This window comes from Cupressus sempervirens, chromosome 2, assembly GCF_028749045.1.
Source record: "Cupressus sempervirens isolate cs-2001-9-10 chromosome 2, ASM2874904v1, whole genome shotgun sequence".
Lineage (NCBI taxonomy): Eukaryota > Viridiplantae > Streptophyta > Pinopsida > Cupressales > Cupressaceae > Cupressus > Cupressus sempervirens.
The window spans coordinates 780,664,676-780,686,923 of NC_143119.1; the positions used below are offsets into that span (position 1 = coordinate 780,664,676).

Genomic DNA, 22,248 nt, shown 5'->3' on the forward strand with positions numbered 1-22,248 from the left:
TACCAAATCCAGATCCTCGTCCTTTGATTCACCTTCAAACCATAGGAGCCCTTCCTCATCCGGTTCCATTTGCTTCTTACCTTCGTCCTCTCTTTTTGAATCGGATGATTCGGCTTCTTCTCCTACCATGTGTGTGTGTAAATCAATAATAAATCTCCATCCTCTGCTCTCCATTGATAGTGTATTCTTCTTCCTGTCATGTTTAACTTTTGCTTGTATGAGCCACCCTCATCCAAGAATGGCATCATATCCCCTTCTTTTTAGCAGGATGACTACAAAGTCGAGCACGAATGACTGTGTTCCAATAGTTATTGGTTGTGCCATTAGGATCCCTAGAGGCTTGATGCCATGTTGGTTTGCAGTTAGCAGTTGGAATGTGGGTGGCCACAAAGTCAGTTGTCCCAACTTCGTCTAGGTATCTTCTGGTAGGACATTTATCCCTAAACCTCGGTCCACAGTTGTGTCTGAGAGGATCATTCCCAATATACCATTTCTATGACTGCCAAATGCCTTCCTAATGTGAGGGCTAGTAGCATTGGGTTTGTTGCGCTTGTTTCGCTTCTCTTCTCCTTCCTAGGTTCTTCTGGTAGTTTAGCAGTCGAAGCCATGTTTGTGAGTCCTATTTGTAGTTGGGGCATTGTGAGGATCAGGTCATTCAATTTTACTGGTACTTCAGTTTGTAATATTTGCCTTATGATGTTCAGTTCTACGTAGTTCCTCATTGAGGTACTCGCAGTGTCCCCTTTCTCTATTTGTGATTTTCCTATTTGCATCCCCTTCTCAATTTTTACCTGTGCTTCTTCTAGTCTTGTCTTTTCTTCTGTTGAGTCTGGGTACAACTTTGCCTGTTTACGTGTAATTGCCAGGACTTTCTCTTCGTTCGTTCCTGATTCGATGTTGATCAAATTCACTCCTAACTTCAATTTCGAGCACTTGGCATCTTCATGGTCTCTAGGACCACACCATCTATATAACAACTGCGGTGTGTTTGTTGTTGTACAGTTTCATGGAAAGTGGCCCCACAAGTTGCATGCTCGACATTGAACCATTAGTCAACCGTTCGCATCATACTAAATTCAATTGCGGCCACTGTTGTTGGTAAGTATTGTATAGCCGACAGGTTGATGTCAGTAAATATTGTGTAGCCGATGAGTTGATGTCGTTGGTAATTGTTATGTAGCCGATAGACCCCTTCGGGAAAGGTTCTTCGGAATGGTATATGTACAACTTTGGATCATAGTTGTAATCATCATCATAAGCATTATGTAATCTCTTCGGCATATATGCAAATAAAGGGAGTACTGCTATTATATGTTCTTGTTTCATTGTTTGTATGCATTAATTCATTTACCCCATATGATAAACATTTGGCGCCATTGCCCAATGGACCTGGAACGAGGGCAGAGGAATGAAGACTAATGGCAAATCAGCTTAACAAAGATAGAAATAAGATAAAGGGAAAAGATGGAATAGGCACCGCACAAGAAAATTTAATTTTGGCACAACAAGTCGAGTGCAGACGGAGGTTTCAGCAGATTGCCGACGGATGTCGAAGCATTGACGAATTGTTGGAAAAGACTCCACAGCGATTGGATTTCGTGGAAGAAGTAAGGGAGGAATTTACTGAACTTTTATACGCCGAGGGAAGAGAATTTAGACGGAAGGGAATTAACTCACACGGCTCAGAATGTTGAGGGAACACGAGCATGGAGTGAACTCTTTGTCTGCGATAAACTTCCGGAACGGACAACTTCGCTTAACGACAATCCTTCTTCACAAAAGAACGCAGCTGTTGATAAGACGACTGTCCGAAACAGTGCCGGTGTTGGAGTGCAAACCGTTAGGATACAGAGCGGCGGTGTTAGAGTGCAAACCACCGGGATATAGAGTGTCGATGTCAGAGTGCAGAACAGCACCAGTGTTGTAGTGTCGAATGGCGCCGATGGAGCAATATTGAACAACGCCCGTACACAAAATCAAGTAATAATGGCAGGACCAAAGGAGAAGTTGCCAAAGTTTGATGGTGATGGAATGACTGATCCAATTAGATACTGTAAGACATTCGAGATAATTTCCAGCAACCCTATGGGTTGTAGTAGTTGATTGGTTTGCCGATGCAGATTCCCAGAAATTAACTACACGGGCAGATGTTAAAAAGGAGTTTATCACCGAGTTTCAATTGTTGTGCAATGACAATGAAATTGTAGTAGAAATCTACACCACAAAGCAAGGGAAAAATGAAACCATTCATGTATATACCAGAAAACTCAAAGAATTAATAAATAAAATGGAAAGTAAGCTGGCAGATGGGCTGAAAAAGTATTGGTTCATTGAGGGACTATGCTCGGAGTTAAGGAAGAAAATGAAGATTGTGCCGCCATCATCATACACCGAAGCATACAATCAAGTGATGGACTTATAGAGTGAACAAAAAACAAAAAAGAAGAAGAAAAGTAGCTCATCCGACTCAAATGACACATCTTCGGAAGAAGATAGCAGTGGTGACAAAAAGGGCAACAAGAAGGTCCAAGCTCTCCAAAAGGATATGATCAGAATGATAAAGGAATTTAAAAATATGTAGAAAGAGACGAAGGGAAACGAGCTATGGTGCACCGAATGCAAGATGAAAGGTCACACAAAGGGATCTTGTCTGAAGAACTAGTTCTATGAGATTTGCCAAATTATGGGACATTCCTTAAAAGAATGCCCCTTCAATATGAAAACAAGAGGCCTCAACAGGTGCTCTTGACACAGGAGGCTTCCGCGTCAAGAGTGAGCGGAAACATCAGCAATGATGGTGCCACTTCAAGTGGGTACAGAAATAATAGAAGAGGGCAAAACAACAATACCAACAATAATAATGGGGGCCGTAGCCTAATTCAGTATGATGCGAACGGTCGCCTGATGGTTCAATGTTGAGCATGCAATTTGTGGGGCCACTTTGCCTGAAACTGTACATCGGCAAATGCACCAAAATTGTTATGCAGATGGTATGGTCTAGGAGATCATGAAGATGCCAAGTGGTTGAAATCAAGAGTGAATTTGATCACCATCGGGATGAATGAAGAGGAGGTTCTGGCAATCATACGGAAACAAGAAAAATTGTACCCCAACCCGATGGAAGAAATGAAGAGATGAGACGAAGCACGGGCAAAAATTGAGAAAGCAACGCAGGCAGAGAAAGCACACTTGAAAGACACTACCGATACCTTAGCAAAGAACTGTGCAGAACAGAACATCATACGATAGATATTACAAATTGAAGTACCAATCAAAATAAACGATCTGTTGCTCAATGCCTCAACTCCGATCGGCACTCACAAACATCGCTCCAATTGCTAAATTACTCGGAGAACAAGGAAGGGAGAAGGAAAGTGGAGCAAGTGTTGAGGACCCAATGTTGCTAGCCCTCACATCCAGACGGCATCCGGCGGTCGTCGAAATGAGAATTTTGGTAAATGTTCTGATAGACAAAATTGTGGACAGAGGGTCAGGTGTGAATGTGTAACCAGAAGATACTTGGAAGAAGTTTTGACAACCGATGTTGTGGCCACCTACCTTCCAATTACTAACGGCAGACCAAAATGACATTAAACCTCTCAGTGTCCTGATGGCACAACTAGTAACTATTGAAACACAACCATTCCTACTCGATTTCGTTGTCATCCCATTGAAGAGGAGAGGATATGATGCCATTCTGGGCCATGGATGGCTCGTAGAAGCAAAAGTCAAGCATGATTGAAAGAAGAATACACTATCACTGGAAATCAAAGGGCAAAAATTTATTATTGACCTACACACACAAATGGTAGGTGAGGTAGCATCATCAAATTTCGAAGGCGAAGGTGGAGGGGATGAAGAGAATGGAACTTGATGAAGAGGGAGTATTGAGACTGGAAGGAGGGTCGAATGAGGACAACCTAGCTTCGATGAACGGACTATTTCACTGGTAGATGGAGTATTTTGAACTCTTCCCGAGCTGCAACATGTTGGGTGTTGAAGAAGAAAAAGGAAGAAACGAGTTCTTGAAGGAATATAGTGAACTAAAGGAAGGAGAAGCGTAGGTGGATGAAACACCAGCCCATACATTCAATGAAGATAAGCCAATAAGATATGAAGAGGCCACAGTACAAACCATGAACCTCGGAGAGGATATTGAACCAAAAAACATACTCGTGGGAGAAGAGAAAGCTTTGACCCATGCAGAAAAGAGAAGAATACACCGTATGGCTAGAAATTTGCAGCAAGAGACTTGGAGGTGCACCATATGGTCTTCTGGAAGCAGGCAAGGAAGTACTGTACGGACTAGACAAAGCAACCGTACAGATTCAGGAAAGGACCGTACGAACTAGCTAGGGTACCGTATGGTACTGTATGGACAGGAGTACAACATCATCGTATGGTACATGAACAAAACTGTACAGTCGCAAAGGGGGATACATAGTACCAGGCAACACCGTATGATCAAACAAGGTAACCATACGGACGACCAGAAGAGGCTATTGTATGGATTGAAGGCACTGTACGGACAAGGAACCACCACCGTACAGCCATGTAAATGCCTACCATACGGACATGAGAAGTACCGTATGGCCAAAGAGGTGTACCGTACGACAGTATGACAAACATATGAAGGGGAAGCCATGTCTAAGCATTACACCATATGGAAGCCACTTAAGGAAAGTAGAAAGGAGGGTACGCTATACGACCATCTAGTGTAGGGTATGTCGTACGGAGTTGGAGCATAGGGGAATAAATTAGGACACACCATACAGCCAGGGCTAGCGCAGTTGCAAAAAAGGTAAGAGCACTGTACAACCAATGACCAGATTGCTTGGAGGTTGGGTGACTACATGGCAAAGGAGAAAGACCGTATGGCTTACTCATACAGACATCGATAGCAGGAGAACCTTACCGTACAGTGGCAATAGTCAGAGTGGGGGGGCTGTATGGTAGCAGGAAGATAGTATGGCTATGGCAGAAGCAATCCGTTGTGTAGCTGTACATTAGTAGCAAGGTTGTAACATAACAGAGAGAGACCACCATATAGACAACAGAAGAAGGGTGATAGGAGTTTTTCTATAATTAAAAAAAAAAACAACGATAGATTGAAATAGCTCAAAATGAGTAACTCATGATGCCAAAGGGAAGGGAAAGATAGAAACAGGTAGTAAAACATAAGCAATTGCCAGAAAGAGTGGAATCGAAAGGAAATGACAAAAATGGTGTGTTCTATGGACTTTTGTGAGGGTTTGAGAGTGCTAATTCGGTGTTGGTGGTGGGGGCGCTGCATCTTGACCCCGCTAAGGGTGATGCCCCCTAGACCCCTAGTTAGTGCAGTTATTAGTCTTGGGAAGTGTGACCAGTTGATGAGACTTGGAGTTGCTGCAGGGATAGAGTGTCTATGTACCAGAGGTGGAGAGAACAACAGAGCACGCCTTTCGAGAGGGTTGATACACTTTGAGGCAGTTGGAGTAGTTGTTGGACATGAAGCTGTTTTGGTGGATGCATAGAGAGCTCGGGAGGAGTTGATCATCCAGTTGAAGGCAGTATAGCGACACTTGGCTCAGGGTACCCAGGAGTTGAAAGTAGAGAAAGCAGCACGGGTGGCTATCAAGGTTAGCTTGATTAAGGAGATAGTATTGTGTTAGCAGAGGTTGCAGATGCAGCATATTTTGGAGACCAGTTTGGTGTAGGCACGGGAAGAATATGAAAGTGGTGTGACAGAAATAGATCTATCTTGTTCTAGTTAGTTAATGTATTCTATTTGTTAATCTCAAAATTTTTGTAATTGTCGTCCGAAGATGACTTTTTCTTTTGGGGCGATGATGTTATCAGTAAATATTGTTTAGCTGATAGGTTGATGTCATCAGTAAATATTGTGTAGCCGACGGGTTGATGTCGTCGGTAATTGTTATGTAGCGGACGGACCCCTTCGGGAAGGTTCTTCTGGAATGGTATATGTACAACTTTGGATCATGGTTGTAATCATCATCATAAGCATTATGTAATCTCTTCGGCATATGTACAAATAAAAGGAGTACTGTTGTTACATGTTCTTGTTTCATTGTCTGTATCCATTAATTCATTTACCCCATACGGTAAACAATCGTCGTTATTATTGTTATTATTGTTGTTGGTGATGTTTTTTTGTCCCCTTCTGTTGTTTCTGTACCCACCCGAGGTGGCATCATCATTGCTTGTGTTTCCATTCCCTCTTCATGTGGATGTTTCCTATGTTAGCAGCACTTGTTGATGCCCTCTTGTTTTCATATTGAACGGGCATTTCTTTGTGAAATGTCTCGCGATTTGGCAGATATCACAAAACTGATTCTTCGAATAGGATCCCATAGTGTGACCTTCTGTCTTGCATTCGGTGCACCATAGCTCATTTTCTTTGGTCGAGCTATTCCCTTTCTGCATAATCTTAAACTCTTTCATCATCTTGATGATATCCTTCTGGAGGGCTCAGAACTTCTTATTGCTCTTTTCATCACTACTGCAATCCTCAGAAGAGGATTCATTTGAGTCAGATGATCTGTTTTTCTTCTTTTTTGTCTTCTGTTCACTCTCTAAGTGCATCGCCCGATTGTACGCTTCGGTTTACGACGATGTCAGTACAATCTTCATTTTCCTTTTTAGCTCTAGGCGTAGTTCTTCTATGAACCATCTATTTTTCAGCCAGTCTACTGGCTTACTTTCCATTTTATTTACTAATTCTTTTAGTTTTCTAGCATATACACGAACTGTTTCATTTCTTCCTTGTTTTGTGGTGTAGATTTTTGCTACTATTTCATTGTCATCTTGTAGCAGTTAAAACTCTGTAATAAATTCCTTCCTTATGTTTTCCCATGTGGTTAGCTTTGCTGGATCGGTGTCAAAAAACCAATCGATTGCTATACCTTGTAAGGTGGCAGGAAATTGCCTTGCCCATTCGTCATGGACATGTTCTCCATTCACTGTCCAAATCGTTTCACAAGTTTTGTAGTGTCTGATTGGGTCAGCCGTGCCATCTCCGTCGAACTTTGGTAACTTTTCCTTTGGACCGGCCATCAGTACCATTTCTTTCTTTTGTTGTGAGCTACTGCTAGTACTTGTGTTGTTTTGTACTCCCATATCGCTCTGAACACCCATGTTACGAACACCTACGTTCTCGAGTGGCATGAAGGCTTCCTCAAGGTCTTGGTTGTTTCAACCAAACTGTATTTGCTTGTCAGGTGTATCAGGGATGAAGAGTTCACCCCATGCTCATGTTCCTACAACAATCTGCACCACGCTGGTCCTTTCCCTTCTGTCTGGATTCCCCCTTGGTGTATACTTGTTTGCCAATTCTTCCTTTGTTTCTTTGGTCACCCTTCGCCTTTGTTGAGCTTCTTCTATCAACCTCTCCCTTGATCGACTTGGTGATTGCACTCCATTCGTCAGTGCTCCCATGGTACCGTGGTCACCTCCTGTGACACCATTGCTGTACCCCTCCTGTGACACCATTGCTGTACCCTTCGGCAATTTGTTGGAGTCTATGCCTCCAGTCGCTTTGTTGTGTGCAGTTTAATATTTATCGTGCGACACTTATGTTGTCATCTTCTGGATTCTTATTTCTATCTTTATTCAATGTGTTTGGCATTCATAGCACCTGGTCCTTATAGGTAATGGTGCCAAATGTTTACTATGTAGGGTAAATGGTTTATTAATGCATTCAGACAATAGACAAGAACATATAACACAGAAGTATTCCTTTTATTATTCGCATGTATACAGAAGATACTACAATATGTGATGATTCCAAAGTCCATTCTGGACGGTGTACATATACCTTCCCAAAGGGGTGACTCAATCGTCACACGCACTTTCAGATACTATTCTACCCGTCGGCTCCAATATAGATTTTATCGACAACAAGGATCTCACAAAATCATATGTAATTGAGCTTAAATAGGCTCAGGCTCTTTTTGGAGCAGCACGCCATGAAGGCAAGTGGACAATGATTCATGTTAGCTTCACTCTAGGCTAGGTGGGCAACCTAGTGGCTACAACTTGACATGACTTTGTGGGAAGGATTATAGTGTTGGTTCTTTGCATGTCAATTGTTGAAATGGTAATCATTCCTTTTGGTCCTTGTTTGGTTTGCTTCAGGGATGCAATTGATTCTACGGATCTTCTCTTCGTCATAGAGACCTGAGAGCCTTTCTTGATCACTTTTTGGGGTCTCAGGCTTCCACTCATCTTCTTATAGGGCCATGGTTAGGAGTTCAAGGGGTATCAGGGGCTTTGGTGGTGTTGCTTGCCTTGTCAATAACTATTTTCGAAGTGTGACTTGAATTGCTTACTTAGATAGTTTTGCTAGATTCATATGGGTCCGTGTGCATTGGGTGGTCTCTCATCTGAGAGACCTTTTCATCGTTGTTTGTTACTTCCCACCGACTTCCTCTTGTTGGAAATTTGTTCAACGCTCCCCTTGGGATTTGTGACAAGGGCTTAACAACCTCCTATGTACTATAAGTTGAGTGGTTGTATCGGGCATTGAGAAATCGATCTTTTGGTGCAACGGCATCCCCACTCTAACACCTCTCTCTACACTATACGCAATGGTCCGGAGGGAGACCCTTTCCCATACTTATTTGACAACATCACAAGATTTTTTGACTTAGGCACATTCTTATTATTGGTGACTTCAATGCACAGACTAGAGATCTATAGACTTCACTTCATGACTGGGTTTCGGATCCAATCTATACCTCTATGCCTAATCCAACACCCCTAGGTTCCCAAAGGTATTTCGATGATTCCTCCAGCCCCCTTACAAGATATGGCTAAACTTGCTTCAATTTTTTGAATCCTCAAACTTGGCAATCTTCAATGAACTTCCTAGCCCTTCCCATATCTGGTTCATTTACTTATTGACCTCGTCGTGGGGTTGCGAGGGTGGTAGGCTATACCATGGCTAGTCCCTCCCTTATTCTCGCTTTCTATTGCTTCACCATCACTGGCCTTCCTCTTGTCAACCATGCTCTCCTTTGCCTCATCTTGTAGGCTTCCTGCCCCTTCCTCTCCTTCCTCTCCCTCGCCTTCCCCATTATTCCTTACTCCCTCGTCCTCGACCCCCCTTTCTCGCATCTCTCTTAGCTTTGATGAGGGGGACTAGGACCTCTTTAATTTTGCACCTCAGATGCGTACTTCCTTTGGATTGTCTCCCTCTGCACGAGTCCACCTCATCCTGGTTTGTCTATCTCACTACTTTCATCAGAGAGGCTGCCCTCTTCTCTTTCCCCCACCACACCACCCATTGGAACCCCTCCCCTGTTTGTAGGAACATGTGCCACATGAATCAATAGTAGGGCAATGATTGCAAATCCTTCCGTCATAAGTTATGCACAACCTTTACCATCCACCCAACTTTCTGCAAGTGGCTCACAGACTTTTACTGTCACTTCCTCCACTGCAAACGGCATGCCTTTACCTCGCACCGCAATTGGTCCTTTCATACCTCTTTCATTCACCTCCAAGACCTTTTTGTGCACCCTTTTCCTTCACAGGTCCTCTCGTTCCTTCGACCATACCTCCTTTATCTCCCACACCTCCATCGTCTATGATATCCCTAGCCAACCCTCTTTTGCTGTCACCCATTCCCCCCACTTCCACCTTTTCACCTTCACCAACATCAGGAAGGCAGTTAGATTCATGGTTAATAACAAAGTTGCAGATGAGAAGGGGTTCTAGGGGGAACTCTTAAAGCTTGGCATCACGATTTTGGGTCCATTCCGTTTACTTAATAGGGTTGTTTGCACAGGATTTTTCCCATCATGGTTATGTCACATTATTCACCATCACAAGGTTGGGCCTACGTCATATCCAAACAACTACAAGACCACTATGGTAGGGCACACTCTCTCCAAATTGTATGCTACAGTCCCACATGATATTCTTTCCTGCAAACTTCATTAGAGGCACGTTTGGACTATAGGGGGCAGGTAGGCTTCCGTCTTGATTTTTAGACCTTGGACCACATTCAGATTGTTAGAGCTATAATTGAGGAAGCACTTCATCGCTCCTTTAAGGTCTAACGTTGCTTTGTGGATCTCTGCAAGGTCTAGGACAACTTTATTCCAGAGACCGTGGGACATTGGTATCTTAGCGAGACTCTTGAGTGCCATTAAAATAATTTATGAGATGGTGGTTGGTCACATTAGGATCCCTCATGGGATGTCATAGCACCATTGGTGTATAGGGATTCCCTTTGTCTCCTGCTTTGTTTAAGCTCTACATCGATGAGTTGGAGGAGTTCTTGCAAGCGCATTGTCTCCCCGAGGACAGGTGTTACTTGCACCAAGTGTTGATATTTATCTTACTTTTTGTTGGTGATGTAGTCCTCATGTCCTCCTCGAAGGGGCTTCAAAGACTCCTTGATGACCTGGCTTCTTTACCCAATCTACAACTATCAACTGTGAATATGAGCAAGACCAAGGTGATGATATTCAATTGCTTTAAGGCATCTCAACTCTACTTTCTTTTCTAGGCTGAGGTGATTGAGATTGCTTCCTCATACACTTATTTAGGGGCTAGGTTCTCAGAGCCTTACTTCAGTTTTAGACCAAAAGTTCATCCTTGCATCAACAAGGGCTATGGCTCTTTGGTACCTGTTTGAGAGACAAGATACATCGTGATCCAGGCTGACTCTATGCTATATGGTTTCGTTGTGTGCGGGTCGTCTTTACTGGAGTTAGATTGGGCTTCGATGGAGCGGGTCCAGATTCTTTTCCTTAGATTATCAGATGCAAACAATCTACCCTGCACAATATTTTTCTTTTTGAGTTTGGGGTCCATCTTTTTAGAATCATCGCAATTTTTTGATGTGGCCTAGTTCTTACACCACTCGTGAGGCTTCATGGACTCTATGGAGGGGCATTACAAATATTCTTACTTGGCCTATTGTTCTTTAGGGGCTATTGTGCATTTGGACCTCACTGGTTGTGCCCGTAGTTGGTTTGCTCAAGCTTCATCTCTTTTTGAGATCTATCGGGATTGATATTGACCGCCTTCCCCCTTCCAATACTCCATGGATTCCCAGTCTCATCTTTTACCATCCAGACGAGAGATGTACATGCATGTCAAGATGGACATCTACAAACAATACATTTGCACTATTTGGACCTATCACCCTATGGGGCTTTGGCGCTCAAGTGGCTTTCTACACAAAGAACTTACTTGAGGTGCAAGATAGGATCATTGGCCACCCCTCATATCTTTCTCGTGGTTGGTTCCATGCTCTTTGTATTTTCCTTGGTTCTTTTAGAGTGAGATCCCACAAGCTTTACATACAGACTGACAACCATTTGGCTAGAGAGGATAGGATCTTCTAGCTTTGTGATTTGGGGGACACTGATATAGAGACTCACCGCATTTTCCATTGCCCCATTTACTACAAGATCATAGGGAGGTTCTACTGCTTATTCAGAGAGGCCTAGTCTCTCCTAGCTTTCTTCACTTATGCCAATCAAAGATGCCTTTCACTTTATCTTCAAGCGACACAAAGTCTTAGAGACCACACCCTTCATCATATTCTCCACCAAATTTCGCACTCTATTAAGATCATCACCTTGTTCTTTATGACAGTTCCCTCCATGCAGTGCACCAAGTAGATGTTGTACCATTCTTCTTTGGGATCTCCTAGGGTTCTGAGACCTCATAGATCCTCTATGCAGCAGTGGCTTTATTCTTCTTCCAGGACTTTCAGTGGCCCTTAGAGGCACCTTGGCATTTGTTGTCCTATGGCGTATCCATTGATTCTAGACTTTTTCCGATTGATTGGGGCGGCTAGTTTGCCAGGTTGTTGGATTTTGCTTGGTTGCTTCCCTTTGCTCTGGCTCTTCATTTGTTTGTTATTCTATCTTTTTCTAGACACCATTTGGTGCTCCTGTTTTTTTGTTGGGTTGTTGCTCCGCTTTTGGTAGTCTCTTAGGCCCCTTTGTGTTGCCTCTTGTTGGACATTAATAAATTGATCTTATTATCTATCCACTTTATTGATTTTTCTTCACTTCTGCTCCACACATCTTCTTTGTGTTTATATGATATATTTTTATCCCTCTATACTTGCTTCCTTCAACTTCTTTATGTGTGTGTGTGTGTGTGTGCACGCGCTTATGTGTGTATCTTGGCAAGGGTGGTCAGCCAGCATTAAAAGGTGGTCACCCATGCATTAATTTAATTTATTTTTAAAAAAAGTTCATGCTGCCTTTGCCTTAGAATGAGTTGGGCAGGAGTGGTAATTAAATATCAGTTGGCCAACATCATTTTGAGTGATTAGGTAGGTGAGGTCCCCACCGAGGGGAAGTACTAGACTCATGAATCTCTTCCATACACATTTCAATTGCTACATTAGGAAAAACGATCATGACACCAATGACATTCTTGGACAATAATGTCCTTTTACAGTGACTTCGACATCACAACAATTAATCCAACAATCTCTCCTATGCTTTTGACATCAGTGACAATCCATTCAAAATCTGTGGATCAAGAATGGATTTGCTTGGGATTGTTTCTTGTCACATGGATCATAAGGTTTTGACCCACATATAAATACAAACACAGTAACAGATAATGTACTTTTACATGTGATCATATCCATGACCCAAAACCTGGATTGAACCTTAAAACCAATAGAACACAATCTGGTTGGTATATCCTTACCAAGATCAGTACCAACTATATGCAACTTAGTATTATAGTCTTCAACTTGGATATCTCTTCTTGAAGTGTTTAGGATGTGACCTATCCTTGCCTTGCTACTAGCTTTATGTGTATGTAATAACTAAATATAGAATAAATAAGAAAGCAGCTTGTTTCATTGTTTTTTTTTATCTATTACCAGTTTGTTGATGAAGTGTGTAGCATTGGAAGAAATCTTACATTCCAATCCAAAGACATATTGCAGTCTACTTTTGCAAGGTGTTTGTACTACAGCATATTTAAACTCTTATCAGGAATGTGTTTGTTTCAAACAAGTATTTTGTTTTTATCATATCATAAATGCTAGCATTCTTGTTAAATCTGTTTCAATCATTTGACTCATTTCATATGTGAATTTTTTGTTCTGTTCTTTTTTACTTATCTGTTTTCATCCTAGTTTGGCTTCTTGCATCTATGCAGCTTGACCCAAGTCTTGCAAAGGGTTTGAAGCAGCTCTTGCAATTTGATGGTGATATTGAGGTAAGTTGCAGAGGCAATTATTGCAGAACTGTGCGTCCTCTTGTTTGCTTGTGGACTCTAATGTTAAGAATTGATGAAACATTCATGCATCTCACTACATTTCTTGAAAATTTGTTTATATATGCTTGTGATTAAAGCAAGCTTCAATCAGAAAAAAATGTGATACTATGGCAGCACAGGGAAGGGCTATATAAAACAGTTACACCAATGGGAAGTTTCTTTTATGAGAGGGAGCAATATAGTGTTTAATCAAATTGCTTGATATAATGTGGCTTTGCATTGCGCTCTGCATGCAATGTTATGTAATATGTTTGAAAGTGGTATGGTTTTAGAGTATGGAATCATTTGCTTTCACCTTGTGGATGCTTCTTATTATCTAGGTGTCTTAGTTTGAATGCAATTATGGTTTCAACCTTTTAGCATCTTATTGTCTCATAATTTCAATGGTTTTGTGTAATTTACAGGAAACCTTCTGTAGGAGCTTCCAGGTATCAGTATGTGACATTTTTGGGGAAGTTAGGAACATTGAGCTTAAGGAGAATGGAGGTGATATTTCTGTTACTAAGGAAAATTGCAAAGAATATGTTGATCTGTGTGTGAAGGTAAGATTACCTAAAATCACCAGAGTAAAGAACTTATTGATGGTTGCATCTGGGGATGTTCATATTTTAGTCATGGATTGATTTTAGATACAATATTAAAGGCCTAAGTGTTTTCTTTTCAAGAGTTGTAGGGAGTTTTAGGAAGCTCCAACCTATCTAACTACAATTCGGTAACATAAAATACCATGTCATTTTTACAAACTATTCAATTCTAATACAATTTATAGATATTGACCTTGTTAGAATCAAGTTTGAAGTCCCAAGATTAGTGGAAAAGAAACCCCACACCCCAATAGATAAATGTACAAGAACACCAAGATATGGTGGATTGCCTTAAGGAACCTATTATGCAAATCAACTCAGAAAAGAATGAAAATAGAAGATGTATTTATTTGCGGAAAATCCCTCCATATATATACCTATTCCTAGTAGGAAGGTTAAATACGCTTACATTCTATGGTCTTCCATGCTGACATCAATCTAAAAGAGACATGACATTGGTAAGTGAATGAGCCTGGTGACAACTTTTGTAGTGCTAACATCTCTTGTAAAACAAAACTTGTAGGGCCCAAAGGTAGTTGGCATTTAAACACCAAACCCTTTTTCCAACATCCTCCCTAAAATAGTGTAAGAACCCTCTCCAAGCGGATTCTTGTAAATAGAAATTTTCTTCCTTGGTTGTGTTTGTTTTGATGAATTAATGCGGTATATTTGCAATGTTTGATATGACAATATAATGCAACAATTAAAAAATATTGCAATAATAATTTTTCCATCTCAAAACTGAAATTACATTGAAAATAGTAAATACACAACTAAGAATTCCAGATTTTTGTAACATATTGAATCTCAGAATTTTCACAATATAATGATAACCGAGTTCATTAAATAACTCCTATTATCTAAAGCAACAATACCAAGAAATCTAGGAGTTACAATTAATGAACTCACAAGTAATACACGCCTTGAAACCCGCTGAAATGATGAATATCAGCAGCAGATGAATTATTCAACAAACAAATGCAGAAAACTTGTATCAGACCCTTAGCGGCCCACAAAAGAACAACTTGCAGCTTCCAGTATCCTCAATATAGACTCTATGTGCTGAAGAAGAATGACATACAACCAGCAACAAGTATTCTCCAAAAATTAATCCTTAAACTTCTGATCAGCAATTAATTACTCTTCAAAACCCTTGATATAATCTCCAATGAAACTTAATGCTGACTTCTGGATGAAGCCAATCTTACAAGCTAACTTCAGCTGGTCTTTCACAATCCTAGAATGATAAAACAATGAAAAATCTTCGTTTTGAAATGCCAATACCAGCAAACCCTGGTTTCTACTTCTCAATTAGAAGAGCGCAAGCACAAACTTCAAAAGTCTTCAATTGTCAAAATGAATGTGTGCCTTCTCTTCTCTTTTCAATTGTCACAGTTGGATGAGGTTACTGTGGTGTTGGAGCATGTTTAGTCCACACTAGCCCCAGATCCAATTCAGCGTCAAATAGTGGTAGTTGGTAGCAAGTTTACTTCCATGCGTAGGGAGGATGGATGTGGTGATGAGCCAGATACATCTATTTGGGATATGTGTGCAATGGATACAAAGGAGATGAGAGCATTCGTAATGGATTGCGAAGTGATTCCTATTGTGCTAGGATCTCCAGTAGTTAGCATGGCAATGGTACTCTTCGAAGGGATGTGTGTCAGTTCCTGACACTACTCCCTCTTCTTCTCAATTGTTGGGTAGGGGATCACTTGATGTGGAGACATGCTCTCATGGAGATTTGTTTCCTTCTGTTGGGAGTGAATCCGTTATTTCATCACATATAGTTGATAGCATGGGACAATTGGCAGTGCCAGGACTTCAAAGGAATCAATTGTGGATTGTTGGGGAGTAGGATGATGCTTCCACATATAATTTCTACTGTACAGTCTTTTATGCAGTATCTATTGGAGAGTGTGGATTCACGCAAGGGACCACACCAAGTGATTGAGAATACTCCTATTCGGTGCTCTCTCAGTAATCAGAGGTTGGTGGGAAAGATTGTAGAGACCTTGACTACGATGCTTCCCCTTAGGGATTTTGTGGTCGGGTTTGCTAAGAGTGTTGCTCGGGATCCTGCCTGACTAGTAGTTTGGATTCAAAGATTAGAGTTGTCTTTTGATTTCTAGTTTGGTATTGATGAGCCATTGCCAAATATTGGGGCATTTTATCAACATTGCACAGCAAGAAGTGCTAATCATTTCACTTTTGACCCACAAGTAGAGGATTTGGTTTCATGCAGGTGTGGGTTGGCTACATTTTCATACCATCCATTATGAGATGGGTTAGCACTCTCTTTTGCAAATGGCATCAAAGATTGCAAGTTAGGTCACTTGCAGTATCGGCCACCCAAGACAGTTAGTAGAAGATGGAGTTGGTGATAGTGTTTTAGGTACCTATGGTTGTTACCATCTCCACAGTGTAGTTCAGTGTGAGTGTGAGTCATATTGGGACTCCGATGTTGACACACTTGGTGCTTTAGATAGGTTGAGTTTCGATGTTGATGAAGGATGCTCCCCTTAATACCACAACACACAACAAAAATAGAGAAACAACACAAATTGAGAGAACAAAATATGGGCTTCTTATTATCATTGCAAATGCAGAATTACAATATGCAAACCCACATGGGCGCCTTCTTACAACAATCTGCAAGATAGAGCTGTGACTATCACTTAGAACTACCCTAGATAACCTACTGGCCCTCCTTATATAGGGATTTTTCACTGGCCAGGAAGGTTCTAGACACTAAGCCCTGACCCTCGTGGCCTACCAACCCCATATTATATTATTTTATTACATTTTATTATATAGGATTACTCAAGGTAATTACAAATTACATTTTGGGATGGGTCCACTTCTAGAGACCATAACTAGCAAACTGTTGACCCGATGGGCTATTATGACCCCATTTCAGAATCCTTGACTAAGATCTACAATAACGAATTGTGCAAGCATCCATCAGTAGTGGTTTTGCCTCGTTTTAGAGCCATTTAGACCTTCATTGTTGGACCTAAAGTTTGGATAGCCAAAATTCATACCAAAAATCTGCAATAATTGCTCTAAAACACATGATATGACAATAAAACTCATCAAGTAGTCTGATATGTCCGAGATGAACCCCTCACATATGAGATTAGAATAATTTGGGCACATAATACCAACTTACTAAAATTAACAAGCTCCCACAAATACCAACTTTGCACAGGAATAACCCTTATTGGAACCACAAAATTGGAAAACTTGAAATAGATTTTTTTTTGGGTGATTGTAAGATTTCCCTTACACCCTGCATGCTCCTGCATTAGACACCCGAGGCAATTTGAGAAGTGACCCTATCACGTCTCAAGTGGTTAGAGGAAAATCATTACCGTTAACCTCCTCCTGTGCTAGCCGTGATGAATCCTCCAATGGCCTTCCTTTCCATTTGACTAGATACTCTTCATAGGTTTTGTTCCTTGTGCTTATTCCAACCTAGTTGTCTAATATCTCCTCAATCTCCTTTGTAGCTAAAGTAGATGTCGGAATACTCCATTGTGTTTCTGCAACTTCATCTCCATCACCTCCTTCATAATATTCTGTCAAATCTGAAATGTTGAATAGTGATGAAATATTCAGTTCACCACTTCTTTGAAAAACAACTCTTCCCTATGAACATTAGTGGTCTTCTTGTACAAAATGAAATGTGCCATCTTTGAAAATCTATCAACCACCACAAATAATGAGTCATGCCCTCGCTGTGTCCTTGGTAAACAAAGAATGAAATCTATTCTAACATCTTCACATGGCTTCTTAGGTACAGGTAATGGCTAATATAACCACATATTTTGCTTCGCTCCTTTTGCTATTTGACATACTTTGCAACTGTACACAAACTTCTTGACATCTTGCTGCAACTGTGGCCAATAATATTTTTCAGCAACCAAAGCAATGGTTTTATCTCTACCAAAGTGTCCAGCCAATCCTCCACTATGCTTCTTCTTGATGAGATTCTCTCTCAAAGAACTTTTGGGAATGCACAACTGACTTCCCTTGAACAATATGTCATCTTGGATTATGAAATCCAACCACTTTGTCCTGTCAAGTGGAACTGGTTCTGTACAAGCTTTCTAAGCATCACCAAAATCAAGATCCTTCGGATACAAATTCTTGAGTTCTTTGAACCCAACCACCTCAATCTTCATCTCTATCAACAAAAGTTGTCTTATACTAAGAGCATCTGCAACTTTGTTAGACCTCCCACTCCTGTGTTTCAAAGAAAATGTGTATCTCTACAAAAAATCAACCCATTTCAAATGTTTTTGGTTCAATTTTCCTTGATTATTCAAATATTGCAAAGTTTGATGATCAATATACAAAACAAACTCCTTGGAAAGAAGATAGCGTCTCCACTTCTTCAATGCCTGAACTATAACATATAATTCCTGATCATAAACATAATACTTTCTTTTGGCATCATTCAATTTCTCACTAAAATAAGCAACAGGTCTACCTTCTTGGCTCAAAACAACTCCTATTGCAGTATCACTAACATCATAGTATGCTTGAAACACCTTATTAAAATCTGGAAGTGCTAAAATAGGCTGCTTTGTAATTTTCTATTTCAACAAATTAAAACTCTTATTTGCTCTTACAGTACACTTAAATTCTTTCTTATCCCCTCATTGTTTCAGTCAAGAGTCCACAAATGCTGCTAAAACCTTTAATAAACTTCCTATAAAAATTTGTTAGTCCATGGAAAGATCTTACCTCTATTGCACTCCTTGGAGTAGACCATTGTAGGGTAACCTTTACTTTCCCGGAGTCCATTTTTAGATCTTTTGCGTATACTACTAATCCCAAGTACATCAACTCCTTCACAAAATTACATTTCTTCAAATTTATCAGCAACTTTTCTTCCATCAACTTATCAAACACCTTATGACTATGCATTAAATGCTCCTTAAATGTCTTATTAAGGATCAAAATATCATCTAGGTAAATAATGACAAACTTACTTAGAAACTCTTTCAATACCTCATTCATGAGCCTCATGAAAGTGCTTGATGCATTGGTTAGCCCAAAAGGCATGACTAATCACTTGTGCAATCCTTCCCTTGTCTTGAAAGCCTACTTCCACTTATCTCCTTCTTTGATACGAATCTGATGGTACCCACTCTTCAAATCGAACTTTGTGAAATACACAGGTCTGCTCAAATAGTCCATAATATCATCCATTCGCAACGATGGAAATCTATACTTGATTGTGATCTTGTTGATAGCTCAAAATTTGTACACATCCTCCATTCTCCATTCTTCTTAGGTGTTAATATTGTTGGTACAACACATAGACTCAAACTCTCTCAAATCAACTGCTTTTGCAATACCTTATGAACTTGTCTGTTCAACTCTTCACTTTCTGTTGATGTCATTCTCTGTGCTGCCTTGTTTGGAAAACTAGCTCTTGGAATCAAGTCTGTCTGGTGACTAATCTTCCTCACTAGAGTTAATCCATCAGGTACATCATATAACACAATATCTGGAAACTATTCCAACAAATATGCAACTTTTGCAAGTACCTCCTCTACTTCTTTACCATCTTTTGGAATTACAAGAAAACACATATGGTCACACTTCATACCCTTCAGAAATAGCTTTCTGTCGACAAAACATATTTTGGCAGCACTACATACCTTTTCTTCTTTGTCATTGAATGGCTTCAACTTATGTTTCATTCCATCACATGTTAGAGTGAAGGTATTTGCACGCCCATCATGTACAACATGCCTGTTAAACTGCCACGACCTACCCAACAACATATGACAAATGTCCATAGGTATGATATCAAAAAGTACCTCATCCTAGTAGCTTCCAATCTTGAACTTCACTAGGCATTGCTCATTGACCATGTCCTGTGGTCATCCTGCACATTGGCAATACGTTATGGGCACGGGTGTATTCATCAGAACTCTAAAGATATATTGCAAAAATTGGTCATTATATTACATCATGTGGTATGTATTCAAGCAAATATTCTATTTTCTCATCTTTTTTTTGTCTTGCTTGGTTGAAGTCTTCCTAATTTGTCACCCCCAAAGCACCTCTGGAAGCACTAAATTTCAAGAAGTTTATGAGTATTTTCTAGTCCCACAACTCTAGCTCTTTAAATTTACTTTGAAGAGCATAAATAGATTTCCATCCTCCCAATGTTTATTCCTTTTGTAGTCCTCCCAACTAAGCTCGTGGTTGAAGTCAATCCCATATTCCCAACATATTTGTATCAAGTTACTTCTTAAGGAATATTATTTTGAAGTAGAATTTGTTTTGTTTTTTATTTCTTCTATAGGGGAAAATCATGACTTTTGTCTTGCCAGTATTGACTGGCATCCTTACATCTCTACAAATGTCCAAGGGCATTAAAGTGCTCTTGCATTCCATGAGCCGATTTGGAAATCAAATTGTTAGGAGTCTTCTCATATACTCTTCCAAACAAATCCTTTCTCTGCCTTGCAAATTTAGTCGTTCTTAAAGTTTGTCAATATATATATATATATATTGAAAATTAGTAGTGAATAGGAGGTACTCTTGCTCGACCCCAATTTTACTTCAAAAGATTTTCAAAAAGCTTGTTGATTTTTTTGGTTTTGATTTTATTGTCTTCATAAAGTCTAGCCAATGGATAACCACTCTTAGATGCATAGCATTCCCAAGCTGTTCCATTCTACAGCATAGCTTATCCCCAAGGATTATGTCATAAGCCTTTTGGAAAACAACAAAAGCTTCCTTCTTTTTCCCCTAAACATTTTTAGCGATGTGCCTCAAAGTGGTTCCATGACCAACCTTGAAGTTATTAGTGTGATACTTTCTTCCCCTGTTTATTTTTTTTCTTTTTCTTCTGTCCACTTGTTGATTCTATTTTCAACCATACTACCAATTAGTTTTGCAAATAAAGTGTTGATCAATATGTTTCTATAATTGGAAGGATTAATAACATTACCACTCTTATGAAAAGATATCACTAGGCTGGTTGTCTAATTTCTTAGGAATGCTTGCTGAGTGATGCTTTAAAGAACTCTCATACTGCAAAACAATTTTATTGTCTTTGTTTGGAAGAAAATGCAAATTAAAGTACCAAATTTTGGAAAGCAAGTTGTTTTCTACGCAATTGGTTGAAGGAGTATCCTTGTTAAAGTTGCGTAGGTTGACAGACCTAAGTAATTTGTTATTTGCCACAAACAAAAAAATTGATGATGAAGATATTGATGCTCAAGTATTAAACACTTTTCCATATTTGATTCATTGAATCTAATGATTCAAACTCAAACTTTAACTTTTGAAAAAAAATAGCTCTCTATTGCAAAAATGAGCTAAGATGGAAAGATTGCTAGAGACGCAACACAACAATCAAATTCTTTGAAAAGAGCCAACTAATCTTTGCCTAAGATAAAGGTGAGGTGATTTTTTATTGTCATTAATTTGACCATGCTGAAGTAGATTTTCAAAAACAAACAATTTGATTTTTCTAATAAGAAATATAGACACATAAATATTCACGGAAATAGTAGAGGGTCAATTACAGACGAATATGACTTTCTTGTCTTCCAAAACAAGTAAGGTTTTATTGATCATTGCTACTTTAATTTAGTTGCATTGTAGCATTTCATTTGTCACGAGGACTGGTATGTTAAGTTTACTAGTGCTAATACTTTGTTATACCATTTAACTAGCCAAATTTTTTTTTTTAAGGTCTATTAACTTCTCATTGATAATGTTTAGTCTCCGCAAATACATGCTAGCCTCTTTCAATGATTTTTATTTGTAATCTTTCTAGTCTGACTTTATTTGCGGGTAAGGATCAGGTATATGTGTGCTATGTATGTCTGCATATGACTACAAGTCTGGGTTGAGAAAGAAAAATTATTCACTGATTTGGTTGAAGCAAATAGAATTAGAAAAAGCTAAAATGATTTTGGAGACCACTTAAACAATAGAAAGGCTATATAGTGCTTGGAGGTATCAATGGTGTTTCTAGAAACCACGATTAGTCCCTGACCTAGTTCTAGAAGTATGCAAACATTCTAATTAGTTAGCGAATTGGGTTTGGAACCGATTAGTAGCACTAATAAACACCGAAGAAATTTGAGGTATGCCAAATGGTTGGGATATTGAGCATTCTTTGAAGTCTCAAACCACGAGAGTCCCCGATTGAGTTCCAAAGTTTCAATTTTATGCAATTCGCCAACAGCAAGGAAGTCCGATCTGGATATTGGACTTTTTGAATCCACTAACTAAATATGAATGGGTTTGAAAGTTCAAAAATTGCCCGACTCTCACATGCTTGTGTGGCAATTTAGTTAGTGTAGGTAGCATTAGTCATTGCACCAAAAGCTCGAACTGTTAGTGCCTGATATGAATG

At 39.8% G+C, this 22,248-nt stretch overlaps 1 protein-coding gene across 7 annotated transcripts in view; it reads left to right on the plus strand.

The window, feature by feature from the left end:
• The window catches only part of LOC149575791 (uncharacterized), a 315,107-nt gene that overhangs the window by 204,021 nt on the left and 88,838 nt on the right, over positions 1-22,248 (plus strand). For 5 of the 7 annotated variants that reach the window (XR_016360237.1, XR_016360238.1, XM_089815588.1 and 2 more), the window contains exons 13-14: positions 13,147-13,206; positions 13,671-13,808. Coding sequence is in view for 5 of the 7 variants with exons in the window: in XM_089815588.1 (XP_089671714.1) it covers positions 13,147-13,206; positions 13,671-13,808 (198 nt within the window). In the remaining 2 variants the exon portion in view is untranslated. The remainder of the gene's footprint in view (positions 1-13,146; positions 13,207-13,670; positions 13,809-22,248) is intronic. The other 2 variants (XM_089815589.1, XM_089815592.1) reach the window with 1 other exon arrangement.